Source organism: Lycorma delicatula, chromosome 5, assembly GCF_047948215.1.
Source record: "Lycorma delicatula isolate Av1 chromosome 5, ASM4794821v1, whole genome shotgun sequence".
In the NCBI taxonomy this organism is placed as follows: domain Eukaryota; kingdom Metazoa; phylum Arthropoda; class Insecta; order Hemiptera; family Fulgoridae; genus Lycorma; species Lycorma delicatula.
Genome location: NC_134459.1, coordinates 118,733,091 through 118,757,576, shown reverse-complemented (window position 1 = coordinate 118,757,576; position 24,486 = coordinate 118,733,091). Strand labels below are relative to the sequence as shown.

The 24,486-nt window shown below is 27.7% G+C and overlaps 1 protein-coding gene across 6 annotated transcripts in view; it reads right to left on the bottom strand.

Annotated features, from left to right (window-relative positions):
• Window positions 1-455: 455 nt before the first annotated feature.
• Window positions 456-24,486, bottom strand: part of LOC142325328 (uncharacterized) — a 185,758-nt gene continuing 161,727 nt past the window's right edge. For 3 of the 6 annotated variants that reach the window (XM_075366937.1, XM_075366939.1, XM_075366938.1), the window contains exons 4-6: window positions 19,204-20,152; window positions 13,777-14,232; window positions 5,499-5,746 (exon numbers count right to left, since the gene is read on the bottom strand). In XM_075366937.1, coding sequence (XP_075223052.1) covers window positions 5,691-5,746; window positions 13,777-14,232; window positions 19,204-20,152 — 1,461 coding nt within the window. In that variant the 3' untranslated portion in view covers window positions 5,499-5,690. Of the gene's footprint in view, window positions 705-5,498; window positions 5,764-13,776; window positions 14,233-19,203; window positions 20,153-24,486 lie in introns of those variants that run through there. The other 3 variants (XM_075366941.1, XM_075366940.1, XM_075366942.1) reach the window with 3 other exon arrangements.

Genomic DNA, 24,486 nt, shown 5'->3' with positions numbered 1-24,486 from the left:
CATTTTAATTAAAATTCACTATGAAAAAAGCACTGTTTTTTTTTTTTTTTTTTTTTTTTTTTAATTTATCTGATACATCTGGGAAATTTCAATCATTTGTTATTTTTATAATAACATGACACTTGTTTATATATAGTATTTTAATGTTAAATATTCTATTATTTAAGTATTTAATGGTTTTTTTATTTTTTATATGAATAGAATTTGCAGTTATTTTAGATGCAATTCGATTTGTTACTTGTGTGTAATTTAGGTTAGTTTAATTTCTTGAGTGGCTATGTACAGTCATATTTTTTTGTACTCTTATTAATATAATAAAATCTGAAAAGAAATACCATAACCTTTATTTTTTGTCAAGTTTTCAACAGTTATTTTAATCAACATTAAATATTTTTTTATCTTTTGTGATTAAAAAAGACGAGCTTAAATGTTTTAGGAAAAGAGAACTCTGTTAATTAAGTGAATACATATAGATTATTATTTGTAAAATAAATTCATTGAAGTGCCTTACATCATGACTTTTCTAATTTCATGCCTTATAATTATGATTCGTAATGATTTGTTTTATCATCCCACTTCTACCACTCTTGTGTTTTATAATACTGAATTTTAGAGAACATTTCTGACTAATATTATAGACATATTTTGTTTATTTAAGTTAATAAGTGGTAATTGACATCAATATTTTCTAATGATATGTTTTGCTGAAGAAAAAAATAAATAGATATTTTAAAGATATTAGTATTGCTAACAGTGTTATTTTTAAAATATACATAAATATCCATAATGAATGATTAATTACCTTTCTACATCTGATAATTCCCACTTTTATTTGTGCCACTTATATATCTTCATTTTGAGCAGAAGGTACTGAACTGTGGATAAATTTAGCAGTCTAGTGAAGCAATGTATTTAACCACAAATTTTTTTTTTAATTTTTATGAAAGTGAGATAAACACATTACATTTTGTAGTGAGTTGTATAATTTCTGTTTAATGTTAAATAATAACATATAAATATTGTTTTTATTAATTAATGAATTCGTTAATGATTAAATATATTTTTTAATGCAAATTTTGTGTTAAAGTAGGCCTATCCATTTAATTCAATTAACATATACATAATTACACACGTATATTTATACTAAGCATGATAGTTGTCATCATTTTTTAATTATAATATATTTTTATTTTGTTTTTGTAATTGTTTGGAATTCTGCATTCTTTTCATTGTTAAGCAAAATGTTTGTGATAAAATATTTCTGTTTTACTTGATGGTAAAATAAACAACAATACACATACAACTAGAAAAAAATGATTTTCTGGAATTTTAAAATGATTATGGTAAGATTGTAAAAAAGTTACAAAATTGGCAGTAAATTATGTAACTGAAGAGTTATTCAGTTATTTATGGTGAATATTGCTTTGAATATTACTTTAAAAGTAATTTTTTCCTTTTTTTGTTTGCTTGATAAATTAATTCTACACATTAGTTTGAAGCTTGTGCATGGGAAAATGAAAATTTTGTAGCATATGAAAAATGCCAAACCTGACTGGGATTTGAAGCTAGAACCTCTGAAGGAAAGGTTGAGATGCTACCACTCTACCACAGAAATCAGCAAATTTCTTCTTTTATTGTATCACATTTGTTTTATATTTACAGTTGTTATATTCTTGTATCTATAATCTTTCCACAGAAAATCTATTAATCCTTCATCACATATGCTATTATTTTTTTATGAATGTAGGATTTTATTATTAGATTAAATTAGTTAGGTCTTGACATTTTTCTTTTTATTTGGTATATTTTTTAATTATTTTTTTATAATGTATATATATATATATTTTTTTTTTTTTTCAATTTTACAGTTACTAAGAAATGATTATTATTCTGCAGTTGCTCTCTAAATGGTGATAGTGTTTTAGCAAGTCTTCATTCTTTTCTTCTTTCTGGGCGTATTTTTACATAATCTTGCTGTTCTATTAATTTTGTTAATTTGTTTGCAGGTAAAAAAATAAATAAACCAAATTATGTTTATGTACTGATGAGTGATCTTTTTGTTCAGTTTTTATTTTCTTCTATATATTTATATGTTATATGTTGTGATAATATTCTTAATTATTAATTTATATCTTGTGTAATCTTTCTACCTATAAGAGTTTATTAAACTTAAAATGCAGTTAGGTCTTGATTTGTTAAATACATTAATTGTTACGCATTTATTTATTTCTGATTTTATAGCAAATAATATTTTATGTATAATAAGTATGTGTTATGAATGGACTACTTGATTTGATAGTGTAAGCTATAGCTTCCTTATAATACAGGAGGCTAGGCTATTTTATTGGCTGGTTGAAATTTATATGTACATAATACATTTGAATATTAAAAACAGTTCATTATCTTTATGGTATTAAAAAAAGTTAATGAAAACATCTTAAATAATTATGTATAATTAAAGATGATAACAACTATCCTGTGTTAAAAATTATAAAAATACAGCCATTTCAGTAAAACTTATAACATTAATTAATTTATTTATATAACATGGATTATTTAATTAGTATTATCACATACATCATAATAACAAATAGAATAAAATATGTTATATTTACATTAATCATTTATTTGCATTTATTACATTTATTAACAAAGTGTTATTGAAACAGGTGCGGTTATAAACAACTAAAAGTAATTATTTTCTGTTAATTTACAAAAAACATAACCAAACAAAAAAGCAGAGAATATATTTTACAGCATATTTGTTTATTAAAATGTCTCACTCATTTACGGTATGAAAATGGTAGATTTATTATTGTACAATATTTTTAAATAAAGTTTTTAAATAATGTAAGTAAAGTAAAATAACAATTTTTTTTAAAAATAATTCCATTCACATAAAGTAAAAATAATGTTAATAATCTGAAATATTAATGGAGAATATATATATATATATATATATATATATATATATATATATATATATATATATATATATATATATATATATATATATATATATTTGATGAGATGTATTTTGTATTAATTTCTTTTAAATGTTTTTATTATTTTCAAGGTATTTACTTACAAATGCGATTATTTAGTGATGTTTTCAATTATGTTACTAATCAAATCTAGTGCCAGGTAACTTATAAATAGATTTATTTAATTAAATATCTCTTTTAATATTTCATAGCCTTTACTGCTTTTTTGAAAAAAAAAAATAATCTGATGTTATGTTAAAAAAACACAAATACGAAGGTAAGTCAATTATTATCTGCAATTTAGTTATATTTTTGTTTATATTGTTAGTACTGTTGTGTTGCGAGTGACGCATGCGTGGTTTAGTTGTTGTTATGTCTGTGCAGGTTTGATGCTGCTAGGTTAGTTCCATTATCGCTGCCCTGCCATTAACCATGGCTGATCTGCTTTCTGTTTACACCAAAGAAGAGATCCATTTTGTTCAGTGATCCATTTTTTGTGGTCGGAAGTTGTATCAGGGAAATTCATCGAAGACTTTAGGTACAGTATGGGAACAGTGTGTTGCCACAATGGAGTGTCTACGAATGGATTGAAAAATTAAAAAAAGGTCGCACAAGTGTTACGCACAACAAAGGAGCCGAACAACCATTTACCGCCACAAATGAGGAAAACATTGAGTGTGCACGTGACATGGGTTTCTTAGACAGAAGAGTAACTATCGATGAAGTGGCACTTTGTCTGCAAATTAGTCACGGTTCTGCCTATGAAATCATCCACAACAGAATTGGGTTTCATAAAGTCTGTGCAAGATGGGTCCCAAAACAACTCACACAGTTGCATAAACAAACGTGCTTGGACAACTATCAAAAACATTTGGATTGCTATGGTAATGAATGGGACATCTTCTTACACAGAATCATCACTGGTGATGAAACATGGATCCATCATTACAAGCCAGAGAGTAAACGGCAGAGTATGGAATGGAAACATCCAAATTCCTGGCTCGCAGCTCAACCGAAAACCTTCTTTTATGAGGACATCAGTAAGCTTGTGCAATGATGGACCAAGTGCGTTGAAATGCAAGGGGACTATGTGGAAAAATGATGTACATGTAAGTTCCCTATTTGTATTGAAATAAGATTTATAACTACATTGCGGATAATAATTGACTTACCCTCGTATTTAACTTTTTTTTTTAAAAACTAACTAGCTCTTAAACTAATTTTATTTTTAGGTGTAATTAAGTTTTTAATTTTTAAATTATATGAAAGTATAAAATATAAAAAAGTAGATTAATATTGCAGAACCAGTTCCAAAGGTTTTATTTAAGTTCATTGTTTTGTTACAATTTTAAGGTACATATTTATTTTCTGATTGATGTCATTGTTTTAATAAATACTTGCTTATCAGCTTGATGAAACAATGATAAGAGTAGCATTACAAATAATATCATGGATGCTGTAATGTTAGATTAATTGTATCAGGTGATGTAGAAAATTTGTATGTAATGTATATTTAATCAAAGAATTTTTTTTCGTTTTTACTAATGACTTAATGTAATCCCAGAGTATAAATACAGTTAAATTCCTTTGTAATATTTATGCTTTGTTTTCAGTATATAGTAAATTTAATAATCATTTCTTTTCTTTTCTTAATTTTATTACTTTACTCTTTGAAGGCACACAATAGAGTCAGTATGATCTATTGGGGATGTGTGTCAGTATTGTGTTGATTTAATATTATTTTTATTTAAAAACTAATTTTTCATGTTCAGAATTTTAATAAATTTTATTAAAATGTTTTCTTTTTACATTTTGTATTCATTCATAATTTAAAAGAGAAGTTTGGTTAAATCTTTTTATGAGTTTTATTTTAATGTAGTAAAATGTAAAGTTTGATTTTAAAAAGTTAATAATTTTGACATGGTTGAATAACTACTAACTTTAAGAGTACTTCATACTACTCAACAGTAAATATTAATTATTAATTTAGGGTTGCAGGTTCTTGCTATATTTTTTTTTTAACAGTCGTGTTTCAGTTAAACTAATAACTGGTAATTTCCATTTATTGTATTGTTCAATGATTTTTTTGTATGAATTCCTAATTAAACAATTATTTATTTTAAATTAACTGGGGTATATTTCAGTTTTATTTATTTATTTTTTTACATGTCAATTTTTTAATTAAATGCACCACTGTAAGTCATCTAAATTTCTTGTTTTGAACTGTAGGCTCAGTTGAGAGGGGGTTGAGCTTCTTTATTCACTATGTAATGACCCAGAGGAGGAAGATGTATATTTTCTGGACAAGTGTTCACATTAAGAGATTTAAAACTTTTATAGATATAGTGTTGATATGAAGTTGTTGGGGATATCCTGAATGGGGTTTTTGATTGAACTAAATTAGATGAGATACCTAAGGATGGTGAAGTATAAGGGGGACCTTCCAGGTGAATTTAATTATTAAAAGAAGTTTTTTTTCTTGTTTTTGGGGTGCTGTATTTTTTTAGTTTACTGTTTTTTTTTTTTATCCAGTTGGTGCTTTTATTTTATTCTACTTTTTGGTGTACAGTTATTGCACTCATCCAGACTGATGACTACTTGACCTTAGTAGTCAAATCCTGATATAATAAAAATTTTCTTTTTTCCAATATAAATGAATAATATTTGTTTTTTGAAATGGTTAAGTGAATTTCTTTTGTTTATTCTTCATTGCAGATGCTTATGCCACATATTTATCATTATTTTTGTATTATGTTTTGGTTCTGAAAAATAAAACAATCTATTATTTTTTTTAGCAAAAACATTCAATAATCAGGATAAAAAATGTATATTATTGACATATACAATTAATTGGTCTGCAATATTTATTTACCAAACAACTTCTCATCTCACACTTATTTAAACACCTCAAAAATTTTATTGAAAATTTCATATATAATTAATGAGGCAATGAACATTGATAAATATTTAATAATAATATTTGTGCTTTATGACTATTTAAATGTTTTAAATTATAAAACAATAAAACTGTTCTATTATTTTGTGGTTGATTAATTTTTTTTTCTTATTTTAATATGGACCTGTTAGGCAATAAAGCCCAAAATAATCGACAAAACTGTTTAAAAATAAAGTAGGTTTATTTTTAATATTAAGTCGGAAATTTACACTTCCTTCTGCATAAATTTATTTTAGTTTATGGATGAAAAGGTAGATGCAAGATAGATATTTGAAAATGTATTTTATGTAATTTAAAAAATTATACATTGTATATTTATTCTTATAATTTTTTTATTTTATTACCATTTTTTCAGATTGTTGTACATTTTTTTTTAAACGTATATACTTGTGAAAGAATGATGTTTATTTGTTTTGTCTACTCATTGTATCATGTATTTATTTTGAAACGAGTTGAAATCAAAATAAAATTATATAAATATACTAGCTTCATTTTAATTAATATAAGAGTTAATTTTCATTTGTATTTAACAGAAATGTGTATACTACCTTGGGTATATATTTGATAATATCTCAAATGTCTTTTTAATTTGATTTGAATTTTGTTGATACAGTGGGTAGCAGTACCCATGCTGGTACTATTTAGTGATATTTCTACTATACCTTTTTGGAATCTTTAGATAATTGTTAATTATCTTTAGATAACAGTCAATTTAAAGTTTAATTTTTTTTCTTATTTTTCCCAAATTTCTTAATAATTTTTTACTATTTATTATCAGTCATATCAACTTTAACAAATAATAAATTCAATAAAATGGATTGGAATATATATTACTGTGAATAGATAAATAGTGTAGAGATATGCTTCTTTACAGTGGCTTGTACTTTTGTGTTGTGGGAGGACAGATGTTATTAGAATAGAAAATTAGAGCACTGACTAAATGAATCACATTGTTGTATTTGCTATAGTACTGACAGGAGGGGGTGAGGTGGCGACTGAAACCATCACATGGAGGGTGTCTTCTCCTGTGGGGTCAGAGTGTAGTACTGACAAATAGCAATCAACTCATGCTAATGAAATATGTGCAAAGTGGTAATAATTCACTCAAATATACTGTCACTTATGAACTTTAATTTACTTTTTTGTGTTTGTAACTGAATTACATGTGATCTTTTTTTTTTTATTATACTATTTTTTTTATTACTTTTTTAAGCTTTAACAATTTTTAATTAATTTAGTGTTGCATTTTATCTGAAATTTCAGTTGTATAAGTAAACAATTTATTTTATTTATACTGGCTTTTTCTTTGTAATCTTTTAATGCTTTAGCTCTATTTAACATATTAATTATCCTGTATATATTTTATAGTTTAGCTTGTATAAGTTTATATTATTAAAATATAAATTAACACAGTACTTTAATGTAGTTTAACATATTACATAAAATCTTACAGAACTAACAACAAATTGTTATTACACATTACTGATAAATTGCTTTATGGTATAACTGGTATAATAAATGTTAGATTATGTTATTAAAATCTAAAGTATTATATAAAAATAACTCACAAACTTAGAAGTATTTTTGATTTATTAATAACATTTATTTCTTGTTTTTAGTGTGAATATTAGTCATTATTTAACAGTTATACATAATGTAATTTATTTCAAACCTTTGATCAGTATATATCTGATAAATTATTTGTCATATTAATTAATTATTTTTTGGTTGTTTTAATATTTCTGTATATAATAATGCTTTGATTTTCATAATATTAAATATTATTACATTTTACTCTTAATTTTAACAAACTACAACGAAATATTATTCATTATATTGGTTACATTTACACATTTATGTATATTTGAAAGCAGTGTTATTAAAACCTTTATATACGTACACATTCAACTTTGGATTGTATGAGTGTATTTGAATATATATTTATGAGAAATTAAATTAACAGACCTATACAAAAAATGACTATTAGTTGGTCCAATAATTATCTATAAATCAGTCATTAATTAGCGACTTGAAATTATAATAAACATCTAATACCATAAAAACATTTTAAATAGGGGAATAATTCAAAAGGTCCATTTAACTATGTTGTTTAAGAACCTTATTTCTGTGAAACTCTTGTAGGCCACATAGGCTTATTTGTTATGATTTACTTTCACAAAGTTGTATTATATTAATCTAGGCTTGAAAGATTATTCATATTTCATTATGAACAGTAATGACTGACAAATTTAAAGCAGTAAAAATAGATTAATTCTCATCTACAACACTTCTATTTTCAAAGAAAACAAGTCATAACTAGAAATTAATAATATCAACGTAGCTCCAAAACCTTTTTTTTACACAAAATTCTTCTGTTCATATAATTATAAAATCCATCTTTTTATATTTTCCAACACTTATTGAAGGAATCTAGTTAAAATGACAAGGCATCTGCAATTATGTATTGAACACTGTAATAAAACAGGTATTGCTTTGTTATTTTATTACTTTTATTAATTAATTTATATTTGTTATTTATTAATTTAAAATAAAATTATTTTTTAACTTTAATAAATATAATTTTAAAATTATCATTTCAGTTCATTGAAATTAATAAAATCTCAAATGAAAATATGAAACTATTCTCATTAAGTATGAGTTTAATAAACTCATACTTAATGAGAAAATGCTTGGGTATAAATTAGCGTATATAATTATTCTGCAGGATCCATACATAGTCATATTAATCAAATTATCCCATTTTTTTCATTAAGTTTTAATTGTCAAGGAATGAGCTAAAATAATTATTATTAAACCTGTATTAACAACCTAACAAGATATTTTTTATAGCTTTTTGCTACACTAACTTTAATACCATTCAATTGGTAGTTATTGATTGGTTGTGCTTTCTATTGTTAAATGCTATAAAAATCATAGGCAACCTGGCATGCCGCATCATTTGCTCCTATAAATAAAAAAGATGCTCTCAAGAATATTAAACATCCCAGATATATTAAGAAATTTCTTAATTTTTTAAAAAGTCAGATCAAGCAAAGCAGTATATGATTTACAGTTTAGTTTTGTTTACTGGTAAAATTCTTTATTTAAAAATTCAAATTTGTATTTTGCTGTTATTTTTAAGTTTTATCAGTATGTAATAAAATAATTGAACTTTTTGCTGGATATGCGACTTCAAAAAACATATGTAATTAGTGAAAGTTCATGAAATTGATCTATTAATTATATCGGAAGAGTAGTCAATCAAAAACATTCTTGTTGGTAATTGCACTTTATTTCTAATAAAACCATATGGATTTGAAAATAATTTTCATTTAACATTACTTACTCTTTGATTCAGTCTTAATGCTTTTTTGTGCACAATTATAATGTATACAGTAAAACTTAGACCATACATTGGGATGACTGAGTTGGTTTAATGCCAAATTCCCCGGATTTGGAGTCCCTAATCACGAATTACAAGCTAAATAAAGGAAACTTATACTTACGCTTAAAGGTCCAAAATGAACATGATGTGGTGAAGGTCCCAGGTGTTGTATATATATCATTATTAACATTATATATTTTATTAATTATTGATTTAGAAATATAATTTTTTTCTTTTTACTTTTCATGAATACAGATTTTTTTTAGTATTTTTGAGGTAGGGTTTGAAATATTAATTTTTGCAGAAAGGTAAGTAACAGTATGAAATATTTTTCATGTTAATCCTTTTTTAATGTAATAAGCATTTTTATAAGAATTAACTACATGACTGTTTTATATTCTATTTAAAGCAGGAAACTTGTGTTATGTGTAAATAGTTCATATTTTACTTTGATGAACAAAATCTAATTAAAAAATAATATTTTACATACTGCTGTAAAATTTTTATTATTAATGAAACATTTTTTTCAGAAAGGTAATTTTATACATTTAAGGATATAAGGAATATGTTAAATATCTTTTCTGGTAACATTAATATTATTTATAGTTAACTTAGTATTTATAGTTAAATCTTTATGAATAAGACTTATATCGTCAATAAATATGCTGATCAGTTACCAAAACTATGGAAATAACTATTAATTGAGATTGTATTTATTTTTGTTTATTCGGTATGTTGTTTAGATTACTTAGTGATTTGGATTATGAGGTTTTACTGTAATAAAATATTGAACACAAAATGAATTCAACATTTTTGAAGAATGAACTTATCACTTCTACATTTAATACTTTCTATTATATTATTTCATACTACCTTCTACTCAGAAGCTCGCTTTGAATATTAATTAAAAATTGTTTAAATGTATCGTACTAGTTGTACTAATTTTGATAATGAAATTTTTTGATATGTTTTTATTTATTACATTATTATTATATTTTATTGAAAATGTAAGAAATTCACTTTTATACATAAATAGTTATTACATTATTTTGCCTTGATCACTTTTTTATTTTTTAATAAACTTTTTTTCACATCCATTTATTAAAGCAGAGTTATACTTAATACAACTTTATATAATTAAAGATCAAAACGATTATCATATAATATTATTTTATATTATTTAGGAATTTGTTAATAACACTGTGGCAGTATTGTAATGTTTTTATATCCAATTTAATATTTTATATGATTTGGAATTTCTTTTTTAGTTTTGTACAGTACAGTTATGATAATGGTTGAATTTTAGGAATGCCATTTGCTTGTAATAGGGCCAGCTCTACTCCACTTTTTTTTCTAATAGCTTATATGTGTACTATCTCCATATTTCAATAAACTAATTCTAAACATGTTTATTTATTTATTAATTGTAAATTTAGAATATTTTTATATATACACTTTATATTGCTTTCTCTTCTCTGCTATTTATTAATAGTAACATAAATTTGTATGTTTTAATTATTACCTTTTAGAAATTTTATACAATTTTGTTTTTATTTTTTGCATAACATAATTTGTTAAATATTACTATTAGGTAAATTTTTGTATATGATGTAATACTTTTCTAATATTTGAATGCCATTCCCACTATTTTTTGTTTTCTATTTTATTTACTATAAGAGGCAAAGTATGTCAAAATAAACTGAAAATGTTTTTTTTTTTTTTTTGCTGATGGTTCCATCATACCTACATTCCTATGCATAATCATTGGAGTGTGGAAAATTTTGTTGTATGTGAAAAATCTCAAGTCATCCTTGTATTTGACTGAATTATCTAGATGAAAGACAGATTATACATGTTTAGTGTAAGAGCTATCCTAATGTTGTTTGTAGTAGTGAAATTTTACTGTAGTGTGTGTATTTGTGTTAGTGCAGTAATGTACCATTGACTGTTAGTTTGTTAGTCCTCACCAGTATTTATATAATACTTATTGTCTATCTTGTTTTTGTCAACAGTGATATAACTAAATATAGCTGCTGTGTAATTAATTTGTAAATAACTTTACTCAGTTGGTGCCAAATAAAAACATCAAACATAAATCAGATCATAAATCACACATAAAACATCAAAATCCATAATTTGCACACGTAGCTTTCATCTATTACACCACGCAGTTTTTTTTACAATACGATAGCTCTCAAAGTGAATAGAGTATACCCTCCACTGTAGAAGTTGGCAAAAAATTTTAATGTACATTATCCCTACTGTTTGGTTATTATTCTCTTCTAATATTTACTCAAAACTAAGATGGATTTTTTACTATAATAGAAAAACTGATAGGTTTCTCTTTATTTTCAAAGATCTTGATTAACAGTTCTAATTTTTCATTTTATCCTTTCATATTCAGTTGCTCTTAAACTAGGTAATAATTAAAACTAATTTAATTTATACTTATTAAAACTGGAAAAATAGTATCGGCACCAGTAAAAAAAAAAAAAAAATAGTGTTATTATTTTTAAATTATTTAGCCTCTGCTATTACTGAGTGTTTTTGTTATCTGGGTCACATTTTCAGAAATAAAATGAAAAACATGATAAAAAACTTTTGAATATTGTGTTCCTGGTTGCATGTATCTGATATTTTTATTTCTAATATTTTATGTGTATCTGATATTTTATGTTGAATAAGTACAAATTTGTACTTATTAGGCATTTAATAGTTAAAACAAGTTTGTATTTGGTTGACCCAGAAGCAAAATTTGCAAAATTTTAATGTTCTACGGTTTTTTCTAAACCATCAAATTTACATTTTATTTAATAATAATTATGATAATTCGAATCGTTAGAATTATCAATCTTATGAACACTCATATTTGAATATTTATTATTAATATTAGCTAAACTTCATAACCAGGTTGTATCATTAGATTGGCTTTTTCTTCTTATAACAAATATTTCATATAACTGAAAGTTCTGCCTAAATTAAATTTTTATTTTTCCAGATTTAATGTTTATGTCAAAATAAATATATTTTTAATCTATTAAGCAAAATGAAATATTGTATTTATAAAAATACTTTTTAATATCAGCCCATTTTTCTTGAATGTTTATTTAATTTCATTAGACTTAGAGCGTCATTTTGCAGATTATTTATTTTGTGACTTGTTTATCCATCGTCTTTTATACTACTCTTCTATTTTGACTGTTTGTCTAATGTCTAAATTGAGTTTTTTTTAATCTTTTATTACGAAAAACAGTTGTACATGAATGACAGAACTTGAAATCAAAGCAATTATAAAATTTAGTACTTTTATTATATAAACTTTATACATTTCTTCCCTTTAAAAATAAATGCATTTTGTTATATACTCAATTTTAATTATTTTTTTTTTCCAGTTTATTTCTTCATTGTATAACTTTATAATATTTTCTACCATGTTATTTTATTTTCTATTTTTAACAAACATTAATCCTTTTCATTTTTTTAAAGATGTTATTTTTAAATTAATTAAAGAACATTTAAATATTTACAAGCTATCTACAAACTGAACTGAACATATATAGTATGAACATTTATTTATTATTATAAAATAAAATACATTTAAAGTAGTCGAATTAGGTCCCTAAACACACACATATATATATATATATATATTTTCAACATTTTTTATTTATTTAAACATTTTTGACATTTATTATAATTAAAATTTAACAATTTTTGAAAGAAGAGTTTCTTGTTTCATATACTATATTATTACAGTATAATTCATTACACAATTTATGTTAAGAAAATAAAATTACATATTATTAGACACAAGGTAATTTTTACATTAATGTAAATAAAAAATTTCTTAAGTGCTGATTTCTGTTACTTCACCATTAATAAATTCTTTTATTTAGATTGTCCATGTTTATAATATTGAACACATACTTACTAAAAATTTCTGAAATATCTATTTTTAACTCTTATGATAATATGAGCTACATATCTTTTCTAAAATGTTTCGCATTTTTCTTCTTTTTTTTTGTTAACATTATAACAGTAAATTACCATTTTACACATAAATTAAAGAAAAAGTTTAATAACTTTGTTGCTAGTAAAGAAAAAAAATAAATAAGGAAAAATTACTTTTAATCTTTTGTATTTTTCCTTTTATTAGTATACTTAAGAAATACCACTTATTTTTATTGCATTAGAGAAGTATAATAAAAATTTGAAAAGTTTATTTCCCAGTACTTCATTTATAAAAAAATGATAACAGTAGAAAAATACATAGTTTCAATCTTTTTTGTGCACTTTATTCTAATGCCTACATCTTTTAAACTGACTGTTTACCAATCAAGATTTAATTTTTGTCTAAATACTAATCGCTGGAATATATTAATTTAATTTACTTTAATTAATTATTTTACATTGTAAAGCACCATTATTATTAGATATTATTATTTACTTACTACAGTTTTGTTTAGCTTTTAGTTCTTGACGTGTCTTCATACCACGGAATCCTGCTTGAATCTTTGCTGCTGCTTCATTTTCTGCATCTTTTGAATGTCTTGTTGAGGGTGATTTTGATTCATTTGATTTACTTTCTGACAGATTATTTGAATTATCTGATGACTGAGGTTTTTCTGTTTTACTAGACTTATCATCATCCATTTTCATTTCTTTACGCGTTTTATATCCTCTAAAACCTGCTTGTATTTTGGTAGCAGCCTTCCCTTGGTCGTCTGTTTCCTCTTTGTTATCGTTGTCGTCACTAATATCAGCATGCCGTCTCTTCACCATCTTGCTTTCTTCTTCACTAGTAGGTGCTGTCACATCGCCAGCTGGCGTTTCTCTTCCCTCTCCACTTGGTTTCCTCTCCTCTTCTTCTTTCTTCTCCTCCACTTCCACATCTTCATTCTCCTCTCCTTGGAAAACAACCAAACAGCCTCAAAATAAATTCTCAGTCAAAAATATTCTGACAGATGTTAGTGCATTAAAATAAGTGACTCTTTCACATATTATTTATTTATATGTAATATTTTTATTATTACTACTGTCATTTTATATTAATAAAGGTTTATTATTTTATTAAAATAAAGATTCTTATAATAAAATATTTTCCTTTTTCTTGGTATCATAATGGATTGTCATAAATTATAAATTTGATATCATTTAATTAATTCAAACAGAATTCCTATTTGAATTTAGATGTCAAGGATAGATAGGGTTAATATGTAGGTGTATTTTTTCTTGTAACTATTTACAAGAAGACACTTCTTGGAAAGAAATTTCTGCCTTCTTGGAAGAAGGCAGAAATGAATCTTAAGTGTGTATTACACAAAATATATTCTATCATAATTATCAACAATCAGTTCTTACTATTGATTTCTTTTTGATCATGGTTTCAGAAAAAAATATTTTTAATATGACTTTGATTTTTCTATTTTTGAATTTTAAATTGGTATAGTTGTAATGGTACAATTTGTTATATGTTTCTAGTGGGATAGAAATCAGTAGTTTTCATTTTAAGTAACCAGTAGTTTTAATTGCAAATTTTATAATTAAATAATGATATGAAATGTACAATTGCATATACTGGAAAATTATAACAAATTTAAAAATTTGACAAAATATTTAGGATAGCATTCTTGTTTCTCTTTCTAATCTCTTTACTAACGACACGGTTAAATCATAACAAAACCATTCATTATAAATATCAATTTATTACTATCTGGAATATTTTTTAAGAAAGTGAGTGAATTTATATAGTTAATCTGCTGATAAACGTCTGGTAGCAGACCGAAGATTAATTCTATTTTGAGTACCTTACAATTTTGATGGCTTTTCTACTTTATAGGAGGAAAGTGAGACTAAAAATTTGATAATGTTCGATTTGCTTTTTAAAAATTATTTTATGTTGTCTAAGGATTACAAAAATTACAAGTTACTTTGTTGGAATTACAAGTTGTTTAAGGTATTCACTTTGTTGTTATTAAGACAACTTGTTTAACTGCAGAAAGTATATTCTTATTTCCTTTCTTTGATAGAATATTTTTATTTCTTAAAAATCTGATGTGGACACTCCTTGTACACCTATTAAATTACATATACACATTTTTTGCTGTAGTTCATTTAAACTTATTTCATTTGAAAGTGAGATATGATCCTTCAATTCTCTCATAAAATGGACAGTTAGACAATTGCTGAAATATTAGTTTTTATTAACATCAAATATTTATACAATTATCAATTCAACAATTTTACTTAAAATATTAGGATAGAGTAAAAGTCCCTTTATTAATCTTATTACTAGATCAGTGTTATTCATATCTTTGTGAGTTGCTGATTAACAAAAGATTTCTGGTGTGTTGTGTAAATAAAAGTTAATTAAACTCTTCAGTTTTTATTATTGGATTATTTGGTGAATAATCAAAAATTAAAAAGAAACAATCATTCAGGAGAAAGAAAGCTAACATTCAAAATATATCTCAAAAAAATGACAAGAAGATTGATATGAAGAGGAAGAAAATGTTAAGAACAAGGGAAGAATAAAAAATTAAGATATGATGATGAAAATAAAGAGAAAGAAAATTTGAAAACTAGAGAACGTGTATGCAAATTAAGATCAGAAGAATTATATCAAACCAAACAACAATTGCACAGTCTTTTGCAATTTTTAAAGTGAGCAAAAAAAGATCAGGCAAGTGGTTTTGTATAAGATTTTCAAAAAAAGTTGCAAATAAACATTAATTTTTTAATCACTGAAGAATAAACTTGAACAAATTATTTTTGATTTTTAGAATTATATTTGACATGAATCTCAATGATTCATCTCAACTTAGTATCTAAATAATCATGATGAATTCCAGTTCCCTTTTTTTGTGATTTTATTTTTGCAGTAAATATTTGCATGTATTTTTTACTTTATAAGACGTATTTACATATTTAATTTTTCCATGTTTTTATTTCTAGAAACCGATACACAGATTCCTAAAATTATTTTCAATAAATTAAAAAATTTGTTGAATAAATCTCTTTAAAAGTAAGTATTACTTCTCAGGAAATAATCCAGAGAAATGTTTTTTATGCTTAATTTCCTTGAAAAAAAAAGTTTATTGTTCATAAGAGAAAAAAATAAACTTTTTGCTAATACAATGTAGTGACAGCTTTTTCAAGAATAAATTGGTAACAAAATGGAAAGTACTTAAAGAAAATTTATCTGGAAGTTTGATACACAGTTGTGTAAGTTGGTTGTTTTACAATGTGTAAAAAGAAGTCCACTCAATCATAGAACTTATTAAAAAATTAGAGAATTTGTGTCGCAAAGTACTGGAGTCTTCACAGAATGATTATATTGAAAAGGTTGAAGAAGCTGTAAAATTTAAAAAAATATATAATTTAAATATTTAATTTTTATAATAATGCTTGCTGTTCCAGTAATTGTTAATGAATTTTTTCTTCATATCATGTGGTTTTACTTTGCATTTTCTAGGCAGTTATTTTAAATTCAGATCGCAGGTTTATTTTAAAATTACCAAATTTTTAAACTTATTAATACAATCAGCTTTCATTAAAAATTAACATTTTCACTATTTATGTGGTGTATCCCATTTAGTTGATGTATTCCTTATTTCCTTAGTGATATTATTTGAAAATTCTGGTGATTCAAAATTAATTGTTTTAATTTGAAAAAAAACAATATATCAGTCATGTGCAGTTATATAAATCATGAATTTTTAATCAGGTCAGGGTCAATTTTTTACATGAGGGATCAGCTTAATATTGTTGGCACTATGTAAGATTAAAAATTTGGGTGCACAAAATTATTTATAAAGTATCTATTGTGATAAAGAGACTATTTACATTATCATAAGTTGGCATACAATGTGCACGAGGTGGAAAGCGCTGACTGTAAATATGTTTTGGAAATTTTTATTAACATAGAGGCAGCATTTCCTTCCTTGTGTTGGCATTTTGTCCTCTATGTGTTGAAATACTCCAATGTTCCCAAAGCCCTACAGGCCATTGTGCGTGACTATTTGTCTAACTGAATGGTTCTGTTTAAGGATGTGCACCTAGCTGTGGAAAAGTTTGTGACCAGGGGGGAAGCCTGCAGAGTTCCGTTCTCAGTCCTCTGCTGTGAAACCTGGTTTTTAACTGATTTCTGACATTCTCAGAAGGGGTTGTGGCCCAGGCTTCTGCCATTGACTGTCTCCTATTAGGTTATGGTAATTCACGACTGCAACTAGAGGAAAGAGCACAAGCAGCCTTTTCAGTTGCAGAGGGCTGGATAGACAGTCAAAATTTAAAGATTTCTATGCCCAAGATGAAGTATATGCTTCTGAAGGGCGCGGACAAATTATTATGCAGTCATAACCCCACATTAAGTATAAAGGCTGTATAATCAGCCAAGTAAGATTTCAAAGTACCTTGGTGTAATGGTTAACGAAAAGTTGTTTAGCAACCGTATCTAACAAGTAGTGGCGAACACCATCTCTTTGATGCACAAGTGTAAGAGAATTGCTCGGAGGGACTATGGGCTGTTAGGCCACCAACTGTACATGCTGTACCGAGGAGTCTTTGAATGTATGACTGCTAACGTGGCACCCATCTGGGGGCACAGGTTGGAAAATAATAGAGCACTTATTCTAAATTTATGGAGTGCCCAGTGTGGAGTTCTCATTGTATGCACTGGTGTTTTAAAAGCAACCTCTACCAGGCAACTACCACTTTGGAAGAGGCTTTCCTAATTGATTTAGTAGTGAAAGTTTGGGCAGCCATGGGGAAGTTGTGAAGAGGTCGGAAAGCCGAGGTATTTTGATGTGGTTTTGAGCCAGGCATGTTCTGGAGCGGAACTATGATCACAATGCACTGGATCTAAGTTTCATACAGTTGCCAATCTCCCACTTGCAGAAGAGGCTTCATTGTCTCACGATGGAAGCTTGCCTAGTGTGAATAAAGCAGCATGAATAAGGGAAGGTCTTTGTATAATTTTATACAAGACTTTGGTGGAAGGTACGCCTCAAGATCATTTTTAAGGGCAACAAAGGGCCCAGGTGCTCCCCAACCATGTAAATTTGATGCAATATCTGTTCAGGTTCTGCCTGGAAATTGTTAAGCTGTGTGTGTGCAGGGAGGTACAGTCGAATATATGTATATGATGTATACTGCCCTGTTCTTGAAGGGGCCAGAACTTGGTCCACCCTGGAACTTAGAGGTCAGGGAAAATTGGCCACTTACAAGTGATGAGTCAATGTGGTGTGAGCCGCATTATTGTACTGTGTGGGAGTTCTTTGATGCAGTTGTGATGTTCAACCGGCATCAAGGAAAATCACATTGTTTGCGGAAACTGCCCTTGAGGAACGGTCACCGTTCAACCACCAACCAATAGATCTAAGTGGGTATAAATGGTGGACAGGTACTTGCTAGCATATAGCGACCTAGGCATGGCAGCAAATTGCTGTCTTTTTTTAAAATTAAATTCAATTGACGAGATAAATTTTATTATTTATGACTGTTCATATATTTTAGTATAGTTATGGTGCGCCTACCCAATTTAGTAAATATATGACAAGTCAATGGCTGCACACAAAAGCAAATGGTGGAATATACTGTGCTTATATCGTTCACGCAAGTAGGTTAGCTCTAGAAGCTATTTAAGAGTCTGGTTGCATACACTTGTTTCGAGGCACAGTAGTACGAGCAGCTACTACTATGCTCTTGCTGGCATGGACATTCAGTCTTATGCTTTAGGGTGACTGAATGGGATGGTGGTGGCAGAAATGCCAGTAAATCAAATACAATGTGGACTCTTATATGCAAATTTTTATACTTATATACACAGTCTAAAAAACATATAAAAGTTTTAATTACTATATTATTAGATGGATATTTACCTAATGTAGTTATGGTTGGAGGTGTTAGAGCAATCATATCATGATATTCACCTGATGTTCGATCAGCTGCACCACCTGTTCGACTGTTTCTGCCATCTAAACTACCACTACTGGGTGTTGTTGTACCTGTTGCACTTGTACTGGTAGTTGCCATTTGAACAGCATCACCTCTGGTCAGTTGCTTACGTGCTCTATATCCACGATAATTTGACTGAATTCTAGTTGCTGCAGTTGATAATTCTTGTTGTAATGTTTGCCAAACTTGTTCATTGCTAATATCATCTCTTGGACTTGACACAGACATTGCTCTCATTGGCCTTGCATTTTTTGATGCTGGGTATACAATAAGTCTGCTATCTAATGACATCCGTTTTTTACTTAATTTACTATCGATGCTGCTTGGTCTCTGTTCTGATTTTTCTGGAGTACTAGGATGTCTGCAGATTTCTGTTTCTTCTTCAGTCGATATCATACTTTTTACTGGTCCATCTTCATCTTTAGATGATCCAAGATCACCCAGTGATTGATCGCTACTGGGAATTGATGCACCTGATGTTGATGTTGTTCCACCCGGTTGGTTATTTATATGTTTTCTAGTCAAATAACCACGAACTCCTGCTTGTATCTTTGTAGCAGCACTAGATAAAGAAGACTCGCCTTCTGAAGAAGTTTCAAATTCTTTTGTTTTTTTTAATTCATCACATTCTTGTTTTCTTTGTAAATATCGTAAGTCATCATCATTCACTTCAGTACTGGCTTCACTAACTTCTTCACTTTCAGGTATCGGTAAGTTTTCTAATGGTGGTGGAATATCTAAAGGTTCAGTTGCTACTTCTTCTGAATATGATGATTCTAGAGCTTCAAAGTCGGGTGGAGGTAAATCTTCATCTAGCACCGGTGTCCCAAAAAGATAGTCTTCATCTGTTGATGGTGGAAAATCAGGAATACCCTAAAAAAAATATTGCACAGTAAAATCAGAAATTGAAACAAATATGCAATTTTGTTTTATATGATGGTGTTTCGGTTTTACTCTGTGTGTGTGTGTGTATTTTAACTGATTAGCTTTAATTTGAATTATGTTATGTTTAATTTATTTTGAGATTGGACAGGTTTATCTGTAAGGCAAACCACTTTCAAATAAAAGATATTAAGTTTTAGGCTGTGACAGTTTACTATGCCAGTGGCCTTGTAAAGTCCTAAAATCAATTGGTCTCTTGAAATCTTCTTCCACCCAGTCTTTAATAAAGTATTGTCAACCATATTACTGGCAACAAATTTCAATTGCTTTAAATATTTACATCCAATTAAAAGTAACCGCTGTTTATTGGATATGAACATAGGACTTGAAGCATCTTAATACAGCTGTATTAACTGTTAATCAATGCCTACTACTTGTCATATATTATTTTGCAAAGTTAAATAAATATTTCTTGAATGAAGTATTTCTTAATTTATATTTTTCTTTAAGATTCTGTTTTTTTCATTTTATAGCAAAATCATTTTTCAGTTTAGGAATTAACTTTATTTATTAAGTTTTTTATGTTAGCATTTTATATCATTGTGAAAATATTCAGTCATATTATATGACATGTATATGACCTCTTCATTTATACATGCACGTACTGTTTAGTACAAATTGTTGAATGCATGTATAAACATGAAGTCAGCCAACAAATAATTTTCAATAACAACAAACATTTTTCTTTAAATCTCCTGAAATATTGTATAAATTATACTAGTAGTTTCATTTATATCATGAATGGAATAATGATAAATTGGAGTTGTAAGAAATGTATATTCAATTTAAATATAATTTAATGCATGTTAACTATTTTTGTTAATATACATAAAACAGTTTGAAGTAATTTATGAAAATTATCTAAAAAAAGATTTGTTTAGTTAATTTTATCTGTGATTATTTCCATTAAATTCTTAACAGTATCCATTCCATCTAAGAGAATGGATAGAAATGCTTTAATGATCATTATAATTTGATTTAGATCATTTTAGTTTTTAAGTTGCTGCATTCTCAGATGTTCCATGGGTTATTAAAAATGGGTTGGGCTGTCATCATAGGAGTTTGGTATAGGTCAAAGGTAAAATTAAAAATAAAATTTTTATATATAAAATTGAGTGTTTACTTTTATTACGTAAAGAAAAAACATGTAGATAACTAGATTTGCCACTTGATATTTGGGCAAGTTTATAATTTGAATCACTACATCATATTATCATTTTTTTTTTTTTTTTTTTGTCTTCAGTCATTTGACTGGTTTGATGCAGCTCTCCAAGATTCCCTATCTAGTGCTAGTCGTTTCATTTCAGTATATCCTCTACATCCTCCATCCCTAACAATTTGTTTTACATATTCCAAACGTGGCCTGCCTACACAATTTTTTCCTTCTACCTGTCCTTCCAATATTAAAGCAACTATTCCAGGATGCCTTAGTATGTGGCCTATAAGTCTGTCTCTTCTTTTAACTATATTTTTCCAAATGCTTCTTTCTTCATCTATTTGCCGCAATACCTCTTTTCATTTGTCACTTTATCCATCCATCTGATTTTTAACATTCTGCTATAGCACCACATTTCAAAAGCTTCTAATCTTTTCTTCTCGGATACTCCGATTGTCCTAGTTTCACTTCCATATAAAGCGACACTCCAAACATACACTTTCAAAAATCTTTTCCTGACATTTAAATTAATTTTTGATGTAAACAAATTATATTTCTTACTGAAGGCTCGTTTAGCTTGTGCTATTCGGCATTTTATATCGCTCCTGCTTCGTCCATCTTTAGTAATTCAATTCCCAAATAACAAAATTCTTCTACCTCCATAATCTTTTCTCCTCCTATCTTCACATTCAGTGGTCCATCTTTGTTATTTCTACTACATTTCATTACTTTTGTTTTGTTCTTGTTTACTTTCATGCGATAGTTCTTGCGTAGGACTTCATCTATGCCGTTCATTGTTTCTTCTAAATCCTTTTTACTCTCGGCTAGAATTACTATATCATCAGCAAACCGTAGCATCTTTATCTTTTCACCTGGTACTGTTACTCCGAATCTAAATTGTTCTTTAACATCATTAACTGCTAGTTCCATGTAAAGATTAAAAAGTAACGGAGATAGGGAACATCCTTGTCGGACTCCCTTTCTTATTACGGCTTCTTTCTTATGTTCTTCAATTGTTACTGTTGCTGTTTGGTTCCTGTACATGTTAGCAATTGTTCTTCTATCTCTGTATTTGAACCCTAATTTTTTAAAAATGCTGAACATTTTATTCCAGTCTACATTATCGAATGCCTTTTCTAGGTCTATAAACGCCAAGTATGTTGGTTTGTTTTTCTTTAATCTTCCTTCTACTATTAATCTGAGGCCTAAAATTGCTTCCCTTGTCTCTATACTTTTCCTGAAACCAAATTGGTCTTCTCCTAACACTTCTTCCACTCCTCCTCTCAATTCTTCTGTATAGAATTCTAGTTAAGATTTTTGATGGATGACTAGTTAAACTAATTGTTCTGTATTCTTCACATTTATCTGCCCTTGCTTTCTTTGGTATCATGACTATAACACTTTTTTTGAAGTCTGACGGAAATTCCCCTTTTTCATAAATATTACACACCAGTTTGTATAATCTATCAATCGCTTCCTAACCTGCACTGCGCAGTAATTCTACAGGTATTCTGTCTATTCCAGAAGTCTTTCTGCCATTTAAATCTTTTAATGCTCTCTTAAATTCAGATCTCGGTATTGTTTCTCCCATTTCATCCTCCTCAACTTCCTCTTCTTCCTCTATAACACCATTTTCTAATTCATTTCCTCCGTATAACTCTTCAATATATTCCACCCATCTATCGACTTTACCTTTTGTATTATATATTGGTGTACAATCTTTGTTTAACACATTATTAGATTTTAATTTATGTACCCCAAAATTTTCCTTAACTTTCCTGTATGCTCCGTCTATTTTACCAATGTTCATTTCTCTTTCCACTTCTGAACACTTTTCTTTAATCCACTCTTCTTTCGCCAGTTTGCACTTCCTGTTTATAGCATTTCTTAATTGCCGATAGTTCCTTTTACTTTCTTCATCACTAGCATTCTTATATTTTCTACGTTCATCCATCAGCTGCAATATATCGTCTGAAACCCAAGGTTTTCTACCAGTTCTCTTTATTCCACCTAAGTTTGCTTCTGCTGATTTAAGAATTTCCTTTTTAACATTCTCCCATTCTTCTTCTACATTTTCTACCTTATCTTTTTTACTCAGACCTCTTGCGATGTCCTCCTCAAAAAATCTTCTTTACCTCCTCTTTCTCAAGCTTCTCTAAATACCACCGATTCATCTGACACCTTTTCTTCAGGTTTTTAAACCCCAATCTACATTTCATTATCACCAAATTATGGTGGCTATCAATGTCTGCTCCAGGGTAAGTTTTGCAGTCAACGAGTTGATTTCTAAATCTTTGCTTAACCATGATATAATCTATCTGATACCTTGCAGTATCGCCTGGCTTTTTCCAAGTGTATATTCTTCTATTATGATTTTTAAATTGGGTGTTGGCAATTACTAAATTATACTTCATGCAAAACTCTATAAGTCGGTCCCTTCTTTCATTCCTTTTGCCCAGCCCGTATTCACCCACTATATTTCCTTCCTTGCCTTTTCCAATGCTAGCATTCCAATCTCCAACTATTATTAAATTTTCATCTCATTTTACATGTTTAATTGCTTCATCAATCTCTTCGTATATACACTCTACCTCATCATCATCATGGGCGCTTGTAGGCATATAGACCTTAACAATTGTTGTCGGTTTAGGTTTTGATTTTATCCTTATTACAATGATTCTGTCGCTATGCGTTTTGAAATACTCTACTCTCTTCCCTATCTTCTTGTTCATTATGAAATCTACTCCTGCCTGCCCATTATTTGAAGCTGAGTTAATTACTCTAAAATCACCTTCAAAAGTTGCCTTCCTCTTCCCACCGAACCTCACTAATTTCTACTACATCCCCCCTTCCTTAGTAGTCCCCACCCGGAGATCTGAACGGGGGACTAGTTTACCTCCGGAATATTTTACCAAGGAAGGCGCCTCCATCATTACTATATGAAAATGCAGAGAGCCACATTTTCTTGGAAAAAAAAGCAGCTGTAGTTTTCCATTTCTTTCAGCTGCGCAGTGCTCAGAGGACTGAGTGATGTTAATATGGCCGTTTAAGTCATTGTGACTCACGCCCCTAACAACTACTGAAAGAGCTGCTGCCCTCTTTCAGGAAT